The following is a 19,460-nucleotide window of genomic DNA, read 5'->3' as shown; positions in this document are numbered from 1 at the left end:
TATTGCATGCTGTGTATGTTCAGTTCTTTTGAAAAAAGCTCTTTTGAGAAAAAAAAAAAAGAAAGACCTCCAAGACTGGGAACATAAATCAATATCATGGTTGGGCCGCATAAATTCAGTGAAAATGATGATTCTCCCAAAAATATTGTATATACTCTAAGCTTTACCCATCCACTTTCCAGACAACTACTTGCATTCTGTGCAAAGAACTTTAAACTCCTATATATGGTCGAATCACATGATTAGGGTCTCAATGAAAACCGTATATATATATATATATATATATATATATATATATATATATATATATATATATATATATATATATATGTCAAAAAATAGAGGAGGATTGGGAGCTCCAAATATTAAATACTATAGATATGCTTCTCACCTAGTAAGAATAATTAACTGGTGTAAAAATGAAGCAGACAAAGAATGAATAACACTTGAACGTTCATTAGCTTCTCATCCTAATCTAGGTAGTCTATGTTGATCACCTTCAACAGAACAGAAAGCCCAACCTACAACATCTACATTAACAGTTGAAACCTTAAGATTATGGGATTATATAATCAAAAGTTTCCCCACTGTATCATCCATCCCCTCTACTTTAACTCCTATCCTTACTTATCCCATTTTTCAGACCAAACAACATATCCAACCTAATAAACACAGCACAATATATACACTACTTCCTTATCACAAAATTCTTAAAGATGGCAAAATACGACCAAGAACAGAATTAGCCGACCTTGATATTAAGCACTTTGAACATTGGTATAAATATATACCAGCTTAACCACCTTTTAGATACACATACTGATAAACAGGAGATAGTATGTCCGTTGACGCTAATAGAAAATATCTGTTACCAACAAATAGAAATCAAAGGCCATCTATCTATAGCTTACAAACAAATTCTACAATACCACTCACGTCATCTTCCATCATATACACAAAAATGGGAGGAGGAATTAGGAATTCAAATAGCTGAAAAAGATTGACTCACCATCATAACACATATGAGCTCATCCTCCTCTACAGTTAAATTTAAAGAAACAAATATGAAAATTCTCAGTCGATGGTACCTGACACCACACAGACTAGCACAAATATACTTGAACTCTCAAGCCATGTGCTGGAGAAACTGTGGCTAAATTGGTACAATGTTTCATGTATGGTGATGCTGCCCCACAATACAAGCCTAAACCGCTATCCCCCCACATTGCAAACTATCTAAAAAACTGTTAACCCCTAAACCGTGATCCCCCCACAAAGCAAAGTAATAAACTAACAACTAAACCCCATAACCTAACACCCCCTAACTTAACCCCAATTTAAATACCCATAAATTAAATAAAAACTATACTAGCTACCATAAAATGAATAAAAACCTACCTGTAAAATTAAACTAAAACCTAAGCTTACCCTAAAAAAACCTAAAATTAATGCCTAGATTACGAGTCTTGCGTTAGCCTTAAAAAGCAGCGTTGAGGGGTCCCAACACTGCTTTTTAATGCCGCTGGTATTACGAGTCAGGCAGGTACAGGTGTACTGCTCACTTTTTTCCACGATTTTCGCATACTGCAAATCCCCTTACGTCAATTGCGTTTCCTATCTTTTTAATAGGATTTTCCTAACGCCGGTATTACGATTGCTGGAAAAAATGAGCGGTAGACCCTTTCCTGTCCAGACTCCTACCGCATTTAAAAGTCAGTAGTTAAGAGTTTTATGGGCTAACGCCGTAACATAAAACTCTTAACTAAAGTGCTAAAAGTACACTAACACCCATAAACTACCTATTAACCCCTAAACCGAGCCCCCCCCCATCGCTAACACTTAACTAAAATGTTTAACCCCTTATCTGCCGACCGAACACCGCCGCCACTTTAATAAATATATTAACCCCTAAACCGCCGCACTCCCGCATCGCAAACACTAGTTACATTTTATTAACCCCTAATCTGCCTGCCCTAACATCGCTGCAACTATATTAAATTTATTAACCCCTAAACCTAAGTCTAACCCTAACCCTAACACCCCCTAACTTAAATATAATTTAAAAAAAACGAAATAAAATTACTATTATTAAATAAATTATTCCTATTTAAAACTAAATACTTACATGTAAAATAAACCATAAGATAGCTACAATATAGCTAATAGTTACATTGTATCTATCTTAGAGTTTATTTTTATTTTACAGGCAAGTTTGTATTTATTTTAACTGGGTACCATAGTTATTAAATAGTTATTAAATATTTAATAACTACCTAGTTAAAATAAGTACAAATGTACCTGTAAAATAAACCCTAACCTAAGTTACAATTACACCTAACACTACACTATAATTAAATTAATTCCCTAAACTACCTATAATTAATTACAATTAAATTAAATAAACTAAATTACGGAAAAAGCCCCCACTAAATTACAGAAAATAAAAAAGAAATTACAAATATTTTAAACTAATTACAACTAATCTAATCCCCCTAATAAAATAAAAAAGCCCCCCAAAATAAAAAAAATTCCCTATCCTATACTAAATTACAAATAGCCCTTAAAAGGGTCTTTTGCGGGGCATTGTCTCAAAGTAATCAGCTCTTTAACTGTTAAAAAAAATACAATACCCCCCAAACATTAAAACGCACCACCCACACACCCAACCCTACACTAAAACCCACCCAATCCCCCCTTAATAAAACCTAACACTACCCCCTTGAAGATCTCCCTACCTTGAGCCGTCTTCACCCAGCCGGGCACAAGTGGACCTCCAGAGTGGCAGAAGTCTTCATCCGATCCGGCCAGAAGAGGACATCCAGACCTGCAGAAGTCTTCATCCAGGAGGCATCTTCTATCTTCTTCCATCCGGAGCGGAGCGGGTCCATCTTAAAGACATCCAACGCGGAGCATCCTCTTCCATCCGATGGCGACTGAAAAATTAAGGTTCCTTTAAGTGATGTCATCCAAGATGGCGTCCCTTCAATTCCGATTGGAATTAAGGTAGGAAAAATCCTATTGGCTGATGCAATCAGCCAATAGAATTGAGCTTGCATTCTATTGGCTGATTGGAACAGCCAATAGAATGCGAGCTCAATCCTATTAGCTGATTGGATCAGCCAATAGGATTGAACTTCAATTCTATTGGCTGATTGCATCAGCCAATAGGATTTTTCCTACCTTAATTCCGATTGGCTGATAGGATTCTATCAGCCAATCGGAATTGAAGGGACGCCATCTTGGATGACGTCACTTAAAGGAACCTTCATTCTTCAGTCGCAGTCGGATGGAAGAGGATGCTCCGCGTTGGATGTCTTCAAGATGGACCCGCTCCGCTCCGGATGGAAGAAGATAGAAGATGCCGCCTGGATAAAGACTTCTGCCGGTCTGGATGTCCTCTTCTGGCTGGATCGGATGAAGACTTCTGCCGCTCTGGAGGTCCACTTGTGCCCGGCTGGGTAAAGATGGCTCAAGGTAGGGTGATCTTCAAGGGGGTAGTGTTAGGTTTTATTAAGGGGGGATTGGGTGGGTTTTAGAGTAGGGTTGGGTGTGTGGGTGGTGGGTTTTAATGTTTGGGGGGTATTGTATTTTTTTTACAGGTAAAAGAGCTGATTACTTTGGGGCAATGCCCCGCAAAAGGCCCTTTAAAGGGCTATTTGTAATTTAGTGTAGGGCTTTTTATTTTATTAGGGGGATTAGATTAGGTGTAATTAGTTTAAAATATTTGTAATTTCTTTTCTGTAATTTAGTGTTTGTTTGTTTTAGTAATTTAGTTTAATTTAATTGTAATTAATTGTAGGTAGTTTATGTAATTTATTTAATTATAGTGTAGTGTTAGGTGTAATTGTAACTTAGGTTAGGGGTTTTTTTTTACAGGTAAATTTGTACTTATTTTAAGTAGGTAGTTATTAAATAGCTAATAACTATTTAATAACTATTGTACCTAGTTAAAATAAATACAAAAGTTGCCTGTAAAATAAAAATAAACCCTGAGATAGATACAATGTAACTATTAATTATATTGTAGCTATATTATGGTTTATTTGACAGGTAAGTATTTATTTTTAAATAGGAATAATTTATTTAATTGTAGTTATTTTATTTAGATTTATTTAAATTATATTTAAGTTAGGGGGGTGTTAGGGTTAGGGTTAGACTTAGGTTTAGGGGGTTAATAACTTTATTATAGTGGTGGCGACGTTGGCGGCGGCAGATTAGGGGTTAATACATTTAATATAGTTGCGACGACATTGGGGGGGCAGATTAGGGGTTAATAAATATAATGTAGGTGTCAGCGATGTTGGGGGAAGAAAATTAGGGGTTCATAAGTATAATGTAGGTGGCGGCGGTGTCCGGAGCGGCAGATTAGGGGTTAATAATATCATGTAGGTGGCGACGATGTCGGGGACAGCAGATTATTGGTTAATAAGTGTAAGATTAGGGGTGTTTAAACTCGGGGTTCATGTTAGGGTGTTAGGTGTAGACATAAGATTCCTTTCCCCATAGGAATCAATGGGGCTGTGTTAGGAGCTGAACGCTGCTTTTTTGAAAGTGTTGGTTTTTTTCAGCCAGCTCAGCCCCATTGTTTCCTATGGGGAAATCGTGCACGAGCACGTTTAGTCAGCTCACCGCTACCGTAAGCAGCGTTGGTATTACAGTGAGATGTGGAGCTAAATTTTGCTCAACACTCACTTTTCTGAAGATAACACCGGCTTGAAGAAAACTCGTACTACCAGCGTTGCCTTAAGGGAGCGGTGAGAAAAAAAAGCTTGTTAGCCCCGCACAGCCTTACCGACAAAAACTCGTAATCTAGCCGTAATTTTTTTTAAACTTACATTACCAAAAAAAACTACATTACAAAAAACTTAAAAACCTAACATTTACAAATAAAAAAAAACCTACCATATACACATCTCTAGGTGTCCAACAAGCAGAACCCTAGTGGTGGGAGTGCCAGGGATGCTCAGCCCCATTGACAGAATTCAAAGCTGATGCTTTGCACAGGCGTATGAATGAGTTGAACTTGCAGGAAGCGGGAGGAGGCCACACATCCTGAATGTTGTTCTCTAAGGGTCACAAACCTTCCAGGCAATTCTATGAGTTTTATAGAGCAATTTTCTCCTGAACATATAGAGTGATTCAGCTGTACCAATTATTATTTTGAGCTAAACATAAGGGAGAACAGAATATAGAATAAAATCTAACAAATAATTTAATATCACTGAGTCAAGAAGAAATCAAAACAGCAAGAAACATATTGGTCCCTTATTGTCCATGGTTATTGCACTTGCTCTTTATTTTCAAATGTAAGTAATATCATCATATTCACTAAATCTTTTGTGATAATACAATATTTATAAGCAATTTGTACTCTTTAAAATGTATTTGTCAATTTGACTGTGATTTTGTGGCTTGGTAAATAACATCTAGATTCATAGATTATCATGTGAGATCATGTTTGGAATTCATTAAGCATCAATTCACCAATATGTTCCAAAGTCTTGCTAGTGGACGCTCCTGTCATTAACATATATATATATATATATATATTACAATTCTTTTTATACCTCTATGGAACTATGTATTGTTGTTTTATTTCAGTGATATATTTATTGAAGTATCCAGAAGTTCTATCCTCAGGCTTTGTCTTCTAGAATGTATAAAACTTCAAGATAGCTAAAAAAAAAAGTGTGATATTTTTTTATGATCCAGATACATGTCAAGACAACAACATATCTTATTATTCATTCTCCATGCGCTCTCATTTAGGGATCTATGATGGGGAATGTTCTGCACACATTAACCATGGAATGACTATTATTGGCTATGGCTCATCATGTGGAACAGACTACTGGATAATTAGAAATAGGTAATTTGCCATGTGTATTTAGGTAAATAAACATGTGTTAATAGTATTTATCACATCTTCTTTAACATGTGCATATATTTGTGAAATCAAAAACAATTTTCAAAACATATATAATAAGAACCTCACAGCTGAGTTTTAGTGAAAGAATACTATATAATAGTAAAGGATTCTTTTAATGCCTATAATGAGAAGTAGGGATGGGCAAATGTTTTGCAACATTCAAAAAATGAAACTAATTTTAGCACATTTGTTCGTTTAAAATTTTGAAAGTTGGTTTAATGTAATAGTATTTCTAATACTTTCTTTAAATATAATATTCAATTCGAATTATGCAATATTCAAATTAGAAAAAATTTAATTTATATATTTGTAATAGTATTTCTAATACTTTCTTTAAAGGTAAAATTCGAATTATGCAATATTCGAATTCGGAAAATTCATATTTATATATTTGTAATAGTATTTCTAATGTTTTCTTTAAATTTTATATTTGAATTATGCAATATTCGAAATAGAAACATTCACATTGATATATTTGTATCTATTATGTATCAATTTACTAAATTCCCTACCACATGAACTATTGAACTTCTGAATAGTATTTGTTAATCGAATGTTACATTCGAAATTTCAAATGTTGACATTCAATCTAATTATAAACATTCAAATTCAAAAATGATATTCAAAAACTGTAAATAGCATTCGATTATAGAATTTTTAAGAATATTCGTTCTTATCAACATTCGATTATGAAAATCAAATTTCTACAATAACATTTGTTCTAACATTCAAATTTGAATATAAACACATTCGCCCATCCCTAATGAGAAGGCTCTGTCAATTGGCAAACTGCTGTCAGAATCTGAAAGTATCCATTATACTTGTTATGTGACTGCGCAAATCTAATTCATGTTTTTTCTCTTATCTTTTCTTACAGTTGGGGTAAAGGATGGGGTGAAGAAGGTTATGCAAAAATTAAACGGAATGTTAATATGTGTTTTATTGGGGACTATGCCTCAACAGCAGATATTCCAAGTCCGGAATAAAATGAAAAGATTAACTGTATATGATCTGTTTTTCCGCACATAAAATTACAAAAAAATAAAATAAAAAAAGAACAGTCTTCATATCCCAACAACCCCCATTTTCCCAAGATAGAGTTTCCCATTAGAACGAAAAGTGAACTAGTGGTCATTACAGTCTAGTATCACAGCTATTTGGAAAAGAGAAGCCAAATAACACAGGTTAAACAAAACAGTTTGTGAAATCTAATAATATAATATAATATACAAGAACCATCTAGAATCCAAGAATATAAATGTATTGTGTCTACAAATGTTCTTACAAGTTATCAAGTGGTAACGCTTGGTTTATAGTGTACTAATATGTTTCACTGTGCCATCATGCATCACCTCTCTAGATATGTACCAGGGGTTTTGTGTTTTTAATACAATTATCTTATATTAGGTGTAAAATATTATGGCAACATTGATTTATGTATTAAATAAAATTGTGTATTCTAGAATTTTGTTATAAATTTAAATATATTTCACTTTGTTTATTAAAGAAACACAGTCTGTCACATATCTTCATTTTCCAAATATGTAATTGGCTAAGAACATTAAATTAAAAGTCTTTTGAGCACAAATTAATTTTATATTTTTTTTTTATAATGACAAAAAATTTAAAACAAAATTGTTATCCTATGTTATTATACAGGACAATATTTATAGGTTGGAATTCAGGAGACATGCTTGTGATCAGCCTGTAATGTGCAACATCACAATACTATGCACATTGTTCAACTGAGAATGTGACAGGATCTATAAATCACATAACCACTCCATGTTTTAATTTCATGACTGATTGCTTCCCTTTTTTATACTAGCAGGGCATTCAAATTGTAGTTTTAGAGCTTAAAGGGACAGTACACTGTAAAATTGTTTTTATAGCAATGTATTTTTAATTACTTGTTATACTAGCTGCAGAGTATAAAATGTAGGAGAAATTAAATTTTCAGGTTTATTTGTGTATATGAAGTAGCTGGTTTTGTGCTTTTAAACTACAGCCTATTACAATGGGTTGAGCTTCAGGTAATATCAGATCTCATTATGTTATAACTTTGTATACACATACTTGCTTCCTTATCTTATATTTGTCTGGAAAACTAAAGCTCAATACATAGAGAGAACAATGGAAAATTATCATGTTATCACTTAACTATCCTGCACCACTCTGTGAGTTTAATTTCTTCTGCTGGCTGTGTTTACTTAGGCTATTCAATAGCTGAGTCTCCAGTATCAAAACTTTCAGTATAGGTTGGGATACCACAAGCTAAATCAGCTATTTCAAAGGCCAAAATAAGGGTAAAGGAGCTACTTGTAAACCATTTAATACACTCCAGTGGGTAAATGGATAATTGGAAACAATTTAAATGGGAGCATTTTTTGGGTGAACTGTCCCTTTAATGTGGGGAAGAAAGGGGATATGAGATATAGCAAATTCCTTTAGGGTCTATGATAAAATATAAACAAGATTTATCTACTTCTCGATTATATCTCAAACAAAGGTATAGAAGTAATTTTGGACAACCCCTCTGACAATCAAACACTATTTTTAAGGACTCAACACCACTATACCTAATATAGAAGACAGTATATCAGATGGAGGAGTAGGTTGTGTAAAATAGTATACAGACTAGGGAAAAATAGAACCAACTTACAGAAAAAATAGTAAGGACAATATCCTAATCATTAGGTGGAGACATAGCAGTGTAATCCATTAGGCATATATTAACTAGCAAGTATGTACTATAGATTGATAATATACAGTAATTTTAGAATAAAGATAAGCGAAAAAGGTATAGCTTAGTATATGGCATAACTAACCCTTTAGCCGTTATAAAACAGTTCCTAAACATAAACCTATACTATTTGTAGATGATCTAATACATTTAAAAGAAAGGCAGGAGCTGTACAAAATCGTAGTTAGACGAAGCGGCCATCATTAATAACATACCATGAGGTTGAAAAGTATCACTGCACATTGACAAGCTATAAGCTTATGAATAATGCAAATAGGAGACCCACTATAAATTATATTAGTAATGTGTATTCTATAGTCACCAGACAACATAGCTAGCCACACTTATCTCACGTCTAGATATAGGTAGACAATCACATATAATGGACATTATAATAAACACTCATGGTCTATTCACTTTTCTCCAGAACCGTAATGCCACAGAATGTCCAGACAAATCAGAAGTAGGAAAAGTCCACTTCCCACTGACCATATCAAAAGGAGTTTTTCATCCTACTCAAACTTTAAGGCAACAGTCAGAGGAGATCAAAGCAAACAATGTTACTATCCTTCAAAGAGAAGACAAAAAGCACTCAGTATCCTTTTAACATTAATTTATTTAAACTTCATACTTCAGTCTATATCGGATTCCAGAACAATAAACTGTATATTCCAAAACATGTTTAAGAACATATGTTTCGCCCCACACAGAGCATGTGTACTATTTGGTTACAAGGAACTCCTACTTTTCTAGCACCTGTATTTCATCAGGTAAATTGGGTTCTTTCATTTAAAGGGACACTGAACCCAAATATTTTATGTTGTGATTCAGATAGAGCATGCTATTTTAAGCAACTTTCTAATTTACTCCTATTATCAAATTTTTCTTCATTCTCTTGCTATCTTTATTTGACAAAGAAGTCATCTAAGCTAAGGAGTCAGCCAATTTTTGGTTCAGACCCTGGACAGCACTTGTTTATTGGTTGGTGAATTTATCCACCAATCAGCAAGAACAACCCAGGTTGTTCACCAGAAAATGGGCTGGCATCTAAACTTACAGAGAATGAAGAACATTTTATAATAGGAGTAAATTAGAATGTTTCTTAAAATTGCATGCTCTTTCTGAATCACGAAAGAAAAAAATTGGGTTCAGTGTCCCTTTAAGGTTGACTCTACCACCTTACATATGTTATTAGTTCTGCCCCTAATACTAAACCATTAGGTATCCTATACACACCAAACATCATTAATAGTATATATGTATTTGAATTCCTATTCCTTATATAGTGTTCACTTTGTAATTACACATCTTTAACATCTTATTTAGGGAAATAGCACATTAAAGATAAACACATCCACTTTAAAAAAAAAATCCTCCTTTTATCTTATCTTACTCTATAAGAAACATGAAGTGTACACCTAGCGCCTGCTGATAGTGGACCCTTGAGCTCTGGATGATTGACACCTAGCTGTCAAACGATAATAGTCTAATGTAGAAAGGGTAGCCAAAGTGCCTAACCTAACGGTGGCTGGGTCTGGATAAATGACCAAGTGAACAACTAATATTAAAGCTAGAAAGTATTTAATCCAAATAAAATGTATCACAAATTTCTCAGGTTCACAATACATATACAGTGATTTGACAAATCGTATACAATGTGTTTATAACAAAGTAATACAAATGTTTCATAAATTCAGGGTTCACACTACATGTACAGTGATTTAACAAAACATATACAGTATTACCAAAACCTTATACAGCTGTGGTGTAATAAAAACATGGATCCATGCACTAAAAATAAACAAAATAGGATTATACAAAAGGAGGTCTCTGGATGCTATAAATAAAATATCTAAACGGTGTATATACATACCGCTAGATAATAATTAATTAAAAAACTGTGGTCACAAAGGTATGATATTCTTACATACGCGTGTAAAAGTAATGTAAGGAAAGAAAATTACTTATGTTGAAAAAGGTGACCAGTGTAAACAATAGTAAAGAAAAAATTAGTCCAAGGAGTGGAGTGGAGTAAAGGTAGTAACCAATTCCTAGTGTCTTAGCGATAATATGTGATACCCAACAAAAGAACTGGATAAACCAGACCTAAGTGCTAAAACATGATATCTAATATGTGTAAACAATGCGGTTAGACAATGTTTGTAATACACACCAGGGCCTGGTCACAAGATATGGAGTGACCGTGAGCTCAGTCGCAGTATTAAAACATAGCAAAGTGTCTATGAACAGTGATAAAAAATAGCAAAGTGTCTTTGAAAACAAAAATAACAATAAAAATAATCTTTGACCAGAAAAAAACAGTTCCCATATGGAAAATAGCAAAAAAAAAAGTGTCTAATGTGGAAAAAAGATAATTGCGGTGAACGTAACAGTCAGTGTTCAAAAATGGTGTTTGCAAACTCCAGTGTGATGCAAAAGTAGACTCCGTGGACTGTAGACCCATGTGTCAAATAATAAAACAAGGTCTAAAATGTGATGTCAGTTACTAGTCGGCTTCCCAGGGGGTATATCAAAAAATAGTAAATTCCGCAAAGTATAGTGAAGTGGTAGACTCCACTGGGGGAGGATTGGATATTCAAAAGGACCCCCTCAGTAAGTGAATAATTGATCCATCTGTAAAAGAAAGAAACAAAAGTGTAGAATGTTTAAAGTAAAAAACAATAATGAAAATGTGCTTACCAGTGGTCGACGCGTTTTGACATCCCAAAGGCCTTTATCAAGACTTTCTATAAGAAGCAAGCAAACTCAAATTTGCCATTTAAACCATTAGGGATTCTAGTTTTTAACTTAAAAATCCATTTGGCTTCTTTTTGTAGTAGTATTCTACTATTGTCCCCCCCTCTTCCAGAAGTAATACCATTATCGATAACCACAAATTAAAGGGAATGTGCATCACTTTCATGAAACTGAGCAAAATGTCTTGCTACATTAGTGTCCCTTAGCTTCATGATATCCTATTTGTGCTCCTGAATCCTGTCCTTTATAGTCCATTTGCAGAACATCAATCCTTGCTAGTGATAAAAACAAATTCTCTATTTAATATTATCACAAACCTCAGTTGTTATTCCTGCACTGAGAAAATGGCTTCTTAAGCCCCGCCCTCAAACTATGTGTAACAACAAAAAGGGAATGTATCAATGTGTATCATAAATGTATCAAAAACTATTTGAAATAACGGTATCCAAATCAATGTATAGATGTGTATAAAGATACAAATGTCTAGTGTAATCACTTCCAACTCCTATAGGTGTACCTATAGTCCTATATTGGACCTAGTAATAGAGATAACAATATCAGCTATTGTCTAAGATATCGCTCCAAATGTATCTTCAGAGTTACCTACATGTAGACAAACTGATCAAAGTATTTTCAAACAAATAAAACATAAAAATGCAATACAAAAGTTTAGTTAAACATATAGAATTAAACACATAGATAAAGCTAGCATCAGAGAGCAGACGAAAATGTTCACTATGTGCATAGTACATCCATATACATATCTTAAATGTCTCATATTAGTTATATCACGGGGAAAGTAAACTAAGCAATTATAAACGGATCAGATTATCAAAATCATATAGAATTAAACACATAGATAAAGCTAGCATCAGGGAGCATACGTACATTTTCACTATGTGTATGGTACATCCATATAAATATATCTTAAATGTCTCATTACAGTTACATCATGGGGGAAATTAAACTAAGCAATTATATACGGATCAGATTAATAAGATCAATAAATCAAAGTCTATCTACAAGAAGCAGTGCCAGTCCACATGTGTGTTAAGGCCCCTGGGTTTTACCTTATCGAGTCTGTAGATCCATCTTGCTTCTAGTTGTAAAAGGCGCTGGTCCCTATTCCCATCCCTCTTTAGAGGGGGAACATGATCTATCAGTTGGAAGCGTAGGTCCTTGACAGTGTAGCCCTTCTCCGCAAAGTGCCTGGCTACAATTTTTTTCAGGCTACATCAAGGGAGGAGAGAACATACCCTTTTAAAAGACTGAGTACATTTGACCCTACTACCACCAACCCCAGTATCCGTACATATACCAGACTTGTGCAGCAGGAGCTGATCGAATGCATAAACGTGAAGTTTAGGCATAACATAACATTGGATGAGACATCTGCCATTCAGAGTCTATCCAAGAACCAAGAGATAGTAATTTTTACAGCAGACAAGGGTGGTGCGGTAGTCATACAGAACTACAAAGATTATAAGGATGAGATTATCAAACAGTTATCGGAAGCTGATACTTATAAACTACTGCCTGGAAATCTGGCAAACAGCTTTAAAAGACTGATTGATGCAGTGATACAAGGAGTATTGGATAATGATTGGATAGACAAAACTACCAGGGATTGGCTAATAGTGGATCACCCTATTAGACCTATTTTGTACACATTACCCAAAATCCATAAGGATATGAAATCACCACCTGGTTGTCCAATTGTATCGGCCAGAGGATCACATCTTCAACCTTTAGCAACATTTGTGGACCATATGCTACAACCGATGGTGACCAATATGAGATTCTATTTGAGGGACTCCTGGGCCTTGATTGAGACACTAACACAGGTGACAGACATCAGACCTGATGACATACTATCAAGCATGGATGTCAATAGTATGTATACCGTGATCACACAAGAGGAAGGCATTCAGGTGATCCTGAGAAACTTACAGAGATATTCATATGTGGGTCCCCCATCTGAATTTATCATTGAGTTGTTGAGGATATGATTGCAGAACAATCATTTCAGATTTGAAAATTTGTACTATCTCCAACTCAGGGGTACAGCGATGGGCTCAAACATGGCCCCGACATTCGCAAACTTATACATGGAACACATTGAGATTGATGTATTACAAGTGAATGAAAGTCCTGAGATCATTTTGTATTGTAGATAATGACATCATCCTAATATTGAGAGGTACACAGGAGGGGTTAAACACTTGGGTTGAAATATTGAACAGCTCCACATGCCCTATTAAATTAAAAGTGACAGCCAATAAAGAGTCCATAGAATTTCTGGATCTATGCATTTACAAAGAGGGTGATGGGTTAAATACCATGCTCTATCATAAAGAAACTGATCACAATTCCATTCTTCATGTTTACAGCTGCCATCCTCGTCCTCTTCTTAGAGATTTTCCGTGAGCACAATAATACATCCAGTGACAGACGTGCACTCCAAGTACAATATATGGAACAAAAGTTTGCCTCTCGTGGCTACAGTAACGAAGATATTGTGTTGGCAAAGACAACAGTATCAAATATCACACAGCAAGAATTGATACAACACAAACCTTCGAAGGACGTCACTCCACGTATGACTTTCATCACGGTTTACTCACCGCAATTGAGGACGATGTCTAACACACTTAAGAAGGATTGGCATGTTATTAACAGTGATGCCTCTTTACCTTTTAATACATATGCACCACCAAGGACGGGGTTTAAAGGGACAGTCAACACCAGAATTTTTGTTTAAAAAGATAGATAATCCCTTTATTACCCATTCCCCAGTTTTGCAAAACCAACACTGTTATATTAATACACTTTTTACTTCTGTGACTAACTTGTATCTAAGCATCTTCTGACCGCCCCTAATCACATGACTTTTAGTTATTATCTATTGACTTGCATTTTAGCCAATAAGTGCAGTGTCTGCCACGGGCGTGATCACAATGCTATCTATATGGCCTACATGAGCTTGCTCTCCCCTGCTGTGAAAAGTAAATAAAATAGAGACGGCCTTCAAGGGCTTATAAATTATCATATGTGCCTTCCTAGGTTTGCTTTCAATTAGAATACCAAGAGAACAAAGCAAAATTGTTGATAAAAGTAAATTGGAAAGTTGTTTAAAATTACATGCCATATTTGAAAAATGAAAGTTTTTTTTGGACTTGACTGTCCCTTTAAGTGAGGTAAAAACCTTAGGGATCTTTTTATGTATACTGACCCCCAACATTGTTACAAAACAGAAACTTGGTTAAAACCAAAACAACTTGGATTATTTAGGTGCCCTAGCTGCACAACATGTCATTCTATGATACAAGGGACTGACTTTAGACACCCACATACCAATTAGAGGTTTAAGATTAAACATTATTTGACCTGCACTACAAAATGTGTAATATATATGCTCAGCTGCATTTGTGGTCTGTTTTACATCGGAAAAACGACAGACGATATAAAGAAATGTATGGCTAATCATAGGTGTGCCATTCGGGCTGCCATAGACAAGGGTAACAGCAATCATCCTGTAGCCAGGCACTTTGCGGAGAAGGGCCACACTGTCAAGGACCTTCCAACTGATAGATAATGATCCCCCTCTGAAGAGGGGTGGGAATAGGGACCACGATGGATCTACAGGATTGATACAGTACAACCTAGGGGCCTTAACACAAATGTGGAATGGCACTGCTTCTTTTAGATAGACTTTGATTTATTGATCTTATTAATCTGATCCGTATATAATTGCTTAGTTTAATTTCCCCCATGATGTAACTAATGAGACAATTAAGATATATTTATATGAATGTACCATACACATAGTGAAAATGTACGTATGCTCCCTGATGCTAGCTTTATCTATGTGTTTAATTCTATATGATTTTGATAATCTGATCTGTTTATAATTGCTTAGTTAACTTTTCCCATTATATAACTAATATGAGACATTTAAGATATGTATATGGATGTACCATGCACACAGTGAAAATTTACGTCTGCTCACTGATGCTAGCTTTATCTATGTGTTTAATTCTATAGGGCATATTTATTAACCCCTTAGTGACCGAGGACGTGCAGGGTACGTCTGAAAAAAAAAGGCAGTTAACGCCTGACGACGTACCCTGCACGTCCTCGGCTAAAGTGAGTGCTGGAAGCGATCAAGATCGCTTCCAGGCACTATTACAGTACTGCAGGGATGCCTCGATGTCTGGGCATCCCTGCAGTGCTGTTACGGAGTGCCGGGACCGGATTGATCACTCCCCCTTGAGTGATCACTTCCGGTTTTGCTCCACGTGGAGCCCGGCAGTGCAGCAGAGCATCGGAAGCGATCGGACACGCTTCCGATGCTCTGCTAGTGTGCTAAGTGCCTCGGTGGGTCGAGGCACTTAGTTAGTATATAAATAAAAGTAAAAATGTGAAAAAAAAAAAATATAATATAAAATAAAAAAGCCCACATATAGCGCCCCCCCCCCCCTCCCCCATGAGGCTTCCAAAATGGCGATGCCCGGTGCATCATGGGGCATCTGGGGGTGTCCCTAGCCTGTCTCACCATAGGGGCAAGCTAGGGTCACCCAATCTGAGCCTTCTTAGAAAAAAAAAATAATAATAATAAAATACCCCATTTGTCTGATCATGTCAATATTTGTAAATATTGACTGATCAGTGTGGATCTCCCTCCCTCTCCTCACTTGCCATTTTGTTGGAGAAAGAGAGAGACCTGTATTTTAGCAGAGAGAGATTTATTTCTTTTATTTGTTAAAAAATTTAAAATCCAAAGGCTCTTTTCAGAGCTATTAACCCCTAGCTTGCCAGTGATCACTATAAATCACTGGCAGTAGCACAGCTGCACTTTTTTTTGCTGTCTGTGCATTTTTTTAGGGGTTAATTTTTGTTGTTGTATTTTTTTTTTAAAAACTCAAAGGCTCCTTTCAGAGCCATTTAGCTAATTTAATTTAATTTAAAGACTATTTAACCCCTAGCTTGCCAGTGATCGCTATACATCACTGGCATTAGCATAGCTGTACTTTTTTGCTGTCTGTGCATTTTTTAGGGGTTAATTTTTGTTGTTGTCATTTTTTAAAAACCCAAAGGCTCCTTTCAGAGCCATTTAGCTAATTTAATTTGATTTAAAGAGTATTTAACCCCTAGCTTGCCAGTGATCGCTATAAATCACTGGCATTAGCATAGCTGTACTTTTTTTTAAAAAAACCCAAAGGCCATTTAGTTAATTTAATTTAAAGAGTATTTAACCCCTAGCTTGCCAGTGATCGCTATAAATCACTGGCATTAGCATAGCTGTACTTTTTTTTTAAAAAGCCCAAAGGCCATTTAGTTAATTTAATTTAAAGAGTATTTAACCCCTAGCTTGCCAGTGATCGCTATAAATCACTGGCATTAGCATAGCTGTACTTTTTTTTTAAAAAACCCAAAGGCCATTTAGTTAATTTAATTTAAAGAGTATTTAACCCCTAGCTTGCCAGTGATTGCTATAAATCACTGGCATTAGCATAGCTGTACTTTTTTTAAAAAAACCCAAAGGCCATTTAGTTAATTAATTAATTTTGGTTTTCTGTGACAGATACAAAAATGTAACAGAAAAGATATAGTGTTGAGGAGGCGTATGCCATCCTTGCGTCAGAGTCAGATGCCTCTATGTCTGACTCAGACCCCAATTTTGACCCTGCCATATGCTCAGATACATCATTAGATGCAGTCTCAACTGATAGTGATGTATCTGTGGCTGCTAGCCCCCCCTGCCAGCCCCCCTGCTAGCCCCCCTGCCAGCCCCCCTGCTAGAAGGAGGCGTGTTGCTGCCATTGCCGCTGAAGAGTGGGTAACGCCTCATCTCCAGAGGCCAGATATCCCACCCTTCACAGCAAATGCTGGCATAAATATAGATGTGGCAGGTTTTAGCCCCCAACAGTTTCTGGAGGTGTTTCTGGGTGATGATGTATTGGGGAACATTGTCGCCCAAACTAATTTATATGCCCATCAGTACCGTGCTGCAAAGCCTGAAACATATTTGGCAAAGCAGCAATGGGCCCCCATCAATGTGCCAGAATTTAAAAAATTCTGGGCATTGACTATGCTGATGGGCATCATAAAGAAGCCCTCCGTTCGCTCCTACTGGAGCAGTAGCCCCATCTGCTCTACCCCCATTTTCTCCCAGAGTATGTCGAGGCAGAGATATGAAATGATTCTTCATTTCATGCACTTCAGCGACAACAGCCTGTGCCCCCCTAGGGAGCATCCCCAATTTGACAGGCTGTATAAAATCCGCCCCCTGATTACCCACTTTTCTGCCAGGTTTGCAGAGGCTTATACACCTGGAAGGAATATATGCGTTGATGAATCCCTGATGAAGTATAAGGGAAGGCTGGGATTCAAGCAGTATATTCCTTCCAAGCGCTCCAGGTATGGGGTAAAGGTGTATAAGCTCTGTGAGAGCGAGACTGGGTATACTCAGGCCTTCCGGGTGTATGAGGGAAAGGATAGCCACCTTGACCCTCCAGGTTGCCCAGAACATATGGGAACCACTGGCAAGATTGTCTGGGACCTGATATTACCCCTAATGAACAAAGGGTATCACTTGTACTTAGACAATTTTTATACAAGTGTCCTTTTGTTCAAGCTACTGTATTGCTTTGATACAGTAGCTTGCGGTACTATTAAAAAGAACCGCAAAGGTTTCCCAGGACAACTTGTACGCACCCGGCTACGAAGGGGGGAGACCTCTGCTCTGCGCCAAGAGGAGCTGTTGGCACTGAAGTACAGAGACAAGAAGGATGTATACCTTCTTACCACCATCCACACAGAGAGGACGGTGGCGGTCTCTGTACGTGGCAGAGCTGAGATCATAAGGAAGCCAGTGTGCATCAAGTCTTATAACAGACATATGGGTGGGGTTGATCTGGCAGATCAGCTGCTGCAGCCCTACCTAATTATGCGGAAGACAAGGGCCTGGTACAAAAAGGTTGCAATTTACCTAATGCAGATTGCAACCCACAACGCTTTTTTGTTGTTCAAAAAAGCAAACCCCGGAATGAAACTGACTTTTTTACAATTTCAGCTCCAGATCATTTCGGGGATTTTGTACCATGATGCACCTGCTCCCCGGGCGGTGATGGGAGAGAGCAGAGTTGGGGCTACTCATTTTATTTTTAAAATCCCCCCTACTGCCGCAAAGCAGAGACCACAAAAAAAATGCAGAGTCTGTACCAAGAGGGGGCAGAGAAGGGACACTGTATATCACTGTCCTGATTGCCCTGGACAGCCTGGACTCTGCATTGGGGACTGCTTCAAGCGGTACCATACAATGGTCAATTTTTAAAAAATAAATAAATTTGCTGTTATTTTTTTTTTGTTATGTTTACTGTTAAATTTTTTGTTATTTTTTTACTTTTAATGTGCCAGATTTTTACATTTCACTAATATATTTTTTTTTCTAAAATGGGGCTGTTCTTTTTTTTTTTTTTACAAAAACCCCTGTCAAACCTATGCATGGGGACATAGGTGTACTCAGGGTGCCTAGCAGAAAACAACCTGTAGTATTTTTTTTGCACTAACTTACAACAGTCTCTCCTAAACCATAGTCAAAAAGCAATGTGTGTGTAAAAATGAAAATTGAAAAAATGCCACCATACACTTTCTCCAATTTTTTTAGCTAAAACAGTTACTTCAAATGCATCAAAGCACACCATATACAATACCTTGGGGTGTCAACATTTCAAAAATATGCACATTCATGGCAATAAATAAAAGTGGGGTTTACAATAGGCCCCAAACTAAAGATAGGCCTATCAGAAGAAATACTCTCACTTAATAACTAAAATCACAAGTCATAAAATTGTAACATAACCTTCCCAAAATCCTGGCAAACCTATGCATGGGGGGGCATAGGTGTACTCAGGGTGCCTAGCAGAAAACAACCTGAAGTATTTTTTTGCACTAACTTACAACAGTCTCTCCTAAATCATAGTCAAAAAGCAATGTGTGTGTAAAAATGAAAATTGAAAAAATGCCACC

The 19,460-nt window shown here is 36.3% G+C and overlaps 1 protein-coding gene across 1 annotated transcript in view; it reads left to right on the top strand.

Annotated features, from left to right (window-relative positions):
- LOC128663097 (uncharacterized) overlaps positions 1-7,517 on the top strand; it is a 131,432-nt gene extending 123,915 nt beyond the window's left edge. The window contains exons 7-8 of the mRNA XM_053717257.1: positions 5,770-5,869; positions 6,807-7,517. Coding sequence (XP_053573232.1) covers positions 5,770-5,869; positions 6,807-6,915 — 209 coding nt within the window. The 3' untranslated portion in view covers positions 6,916-7,517. The remainder of the gene's footprint in view (positions 1-5,769; positions 5,870-6,806) is intronic.
- The last annotated feature ends 11,943 nt before the right edge of the window (positions 7,518-19,460 follow it).

This window comes from Bombina bombina, chromosome 6 (genome assembly GCF_027579735.1).
Source record: "Bombina bombina isolate aBomBom1 chromosome 6, aBomBom1.pri, whole genome shotgun sequence".
Taxonomy (NCBI): Eukaryota; Metazoa; Chordata; class Amphibia; order Anura; family Bombinatoridae; genus Bombina; species Bombina bombina.
Note: the sequence above shows the minus strand (reverse complement) of the source record. Positions and strands in the feature narration are given on the sequence as shown.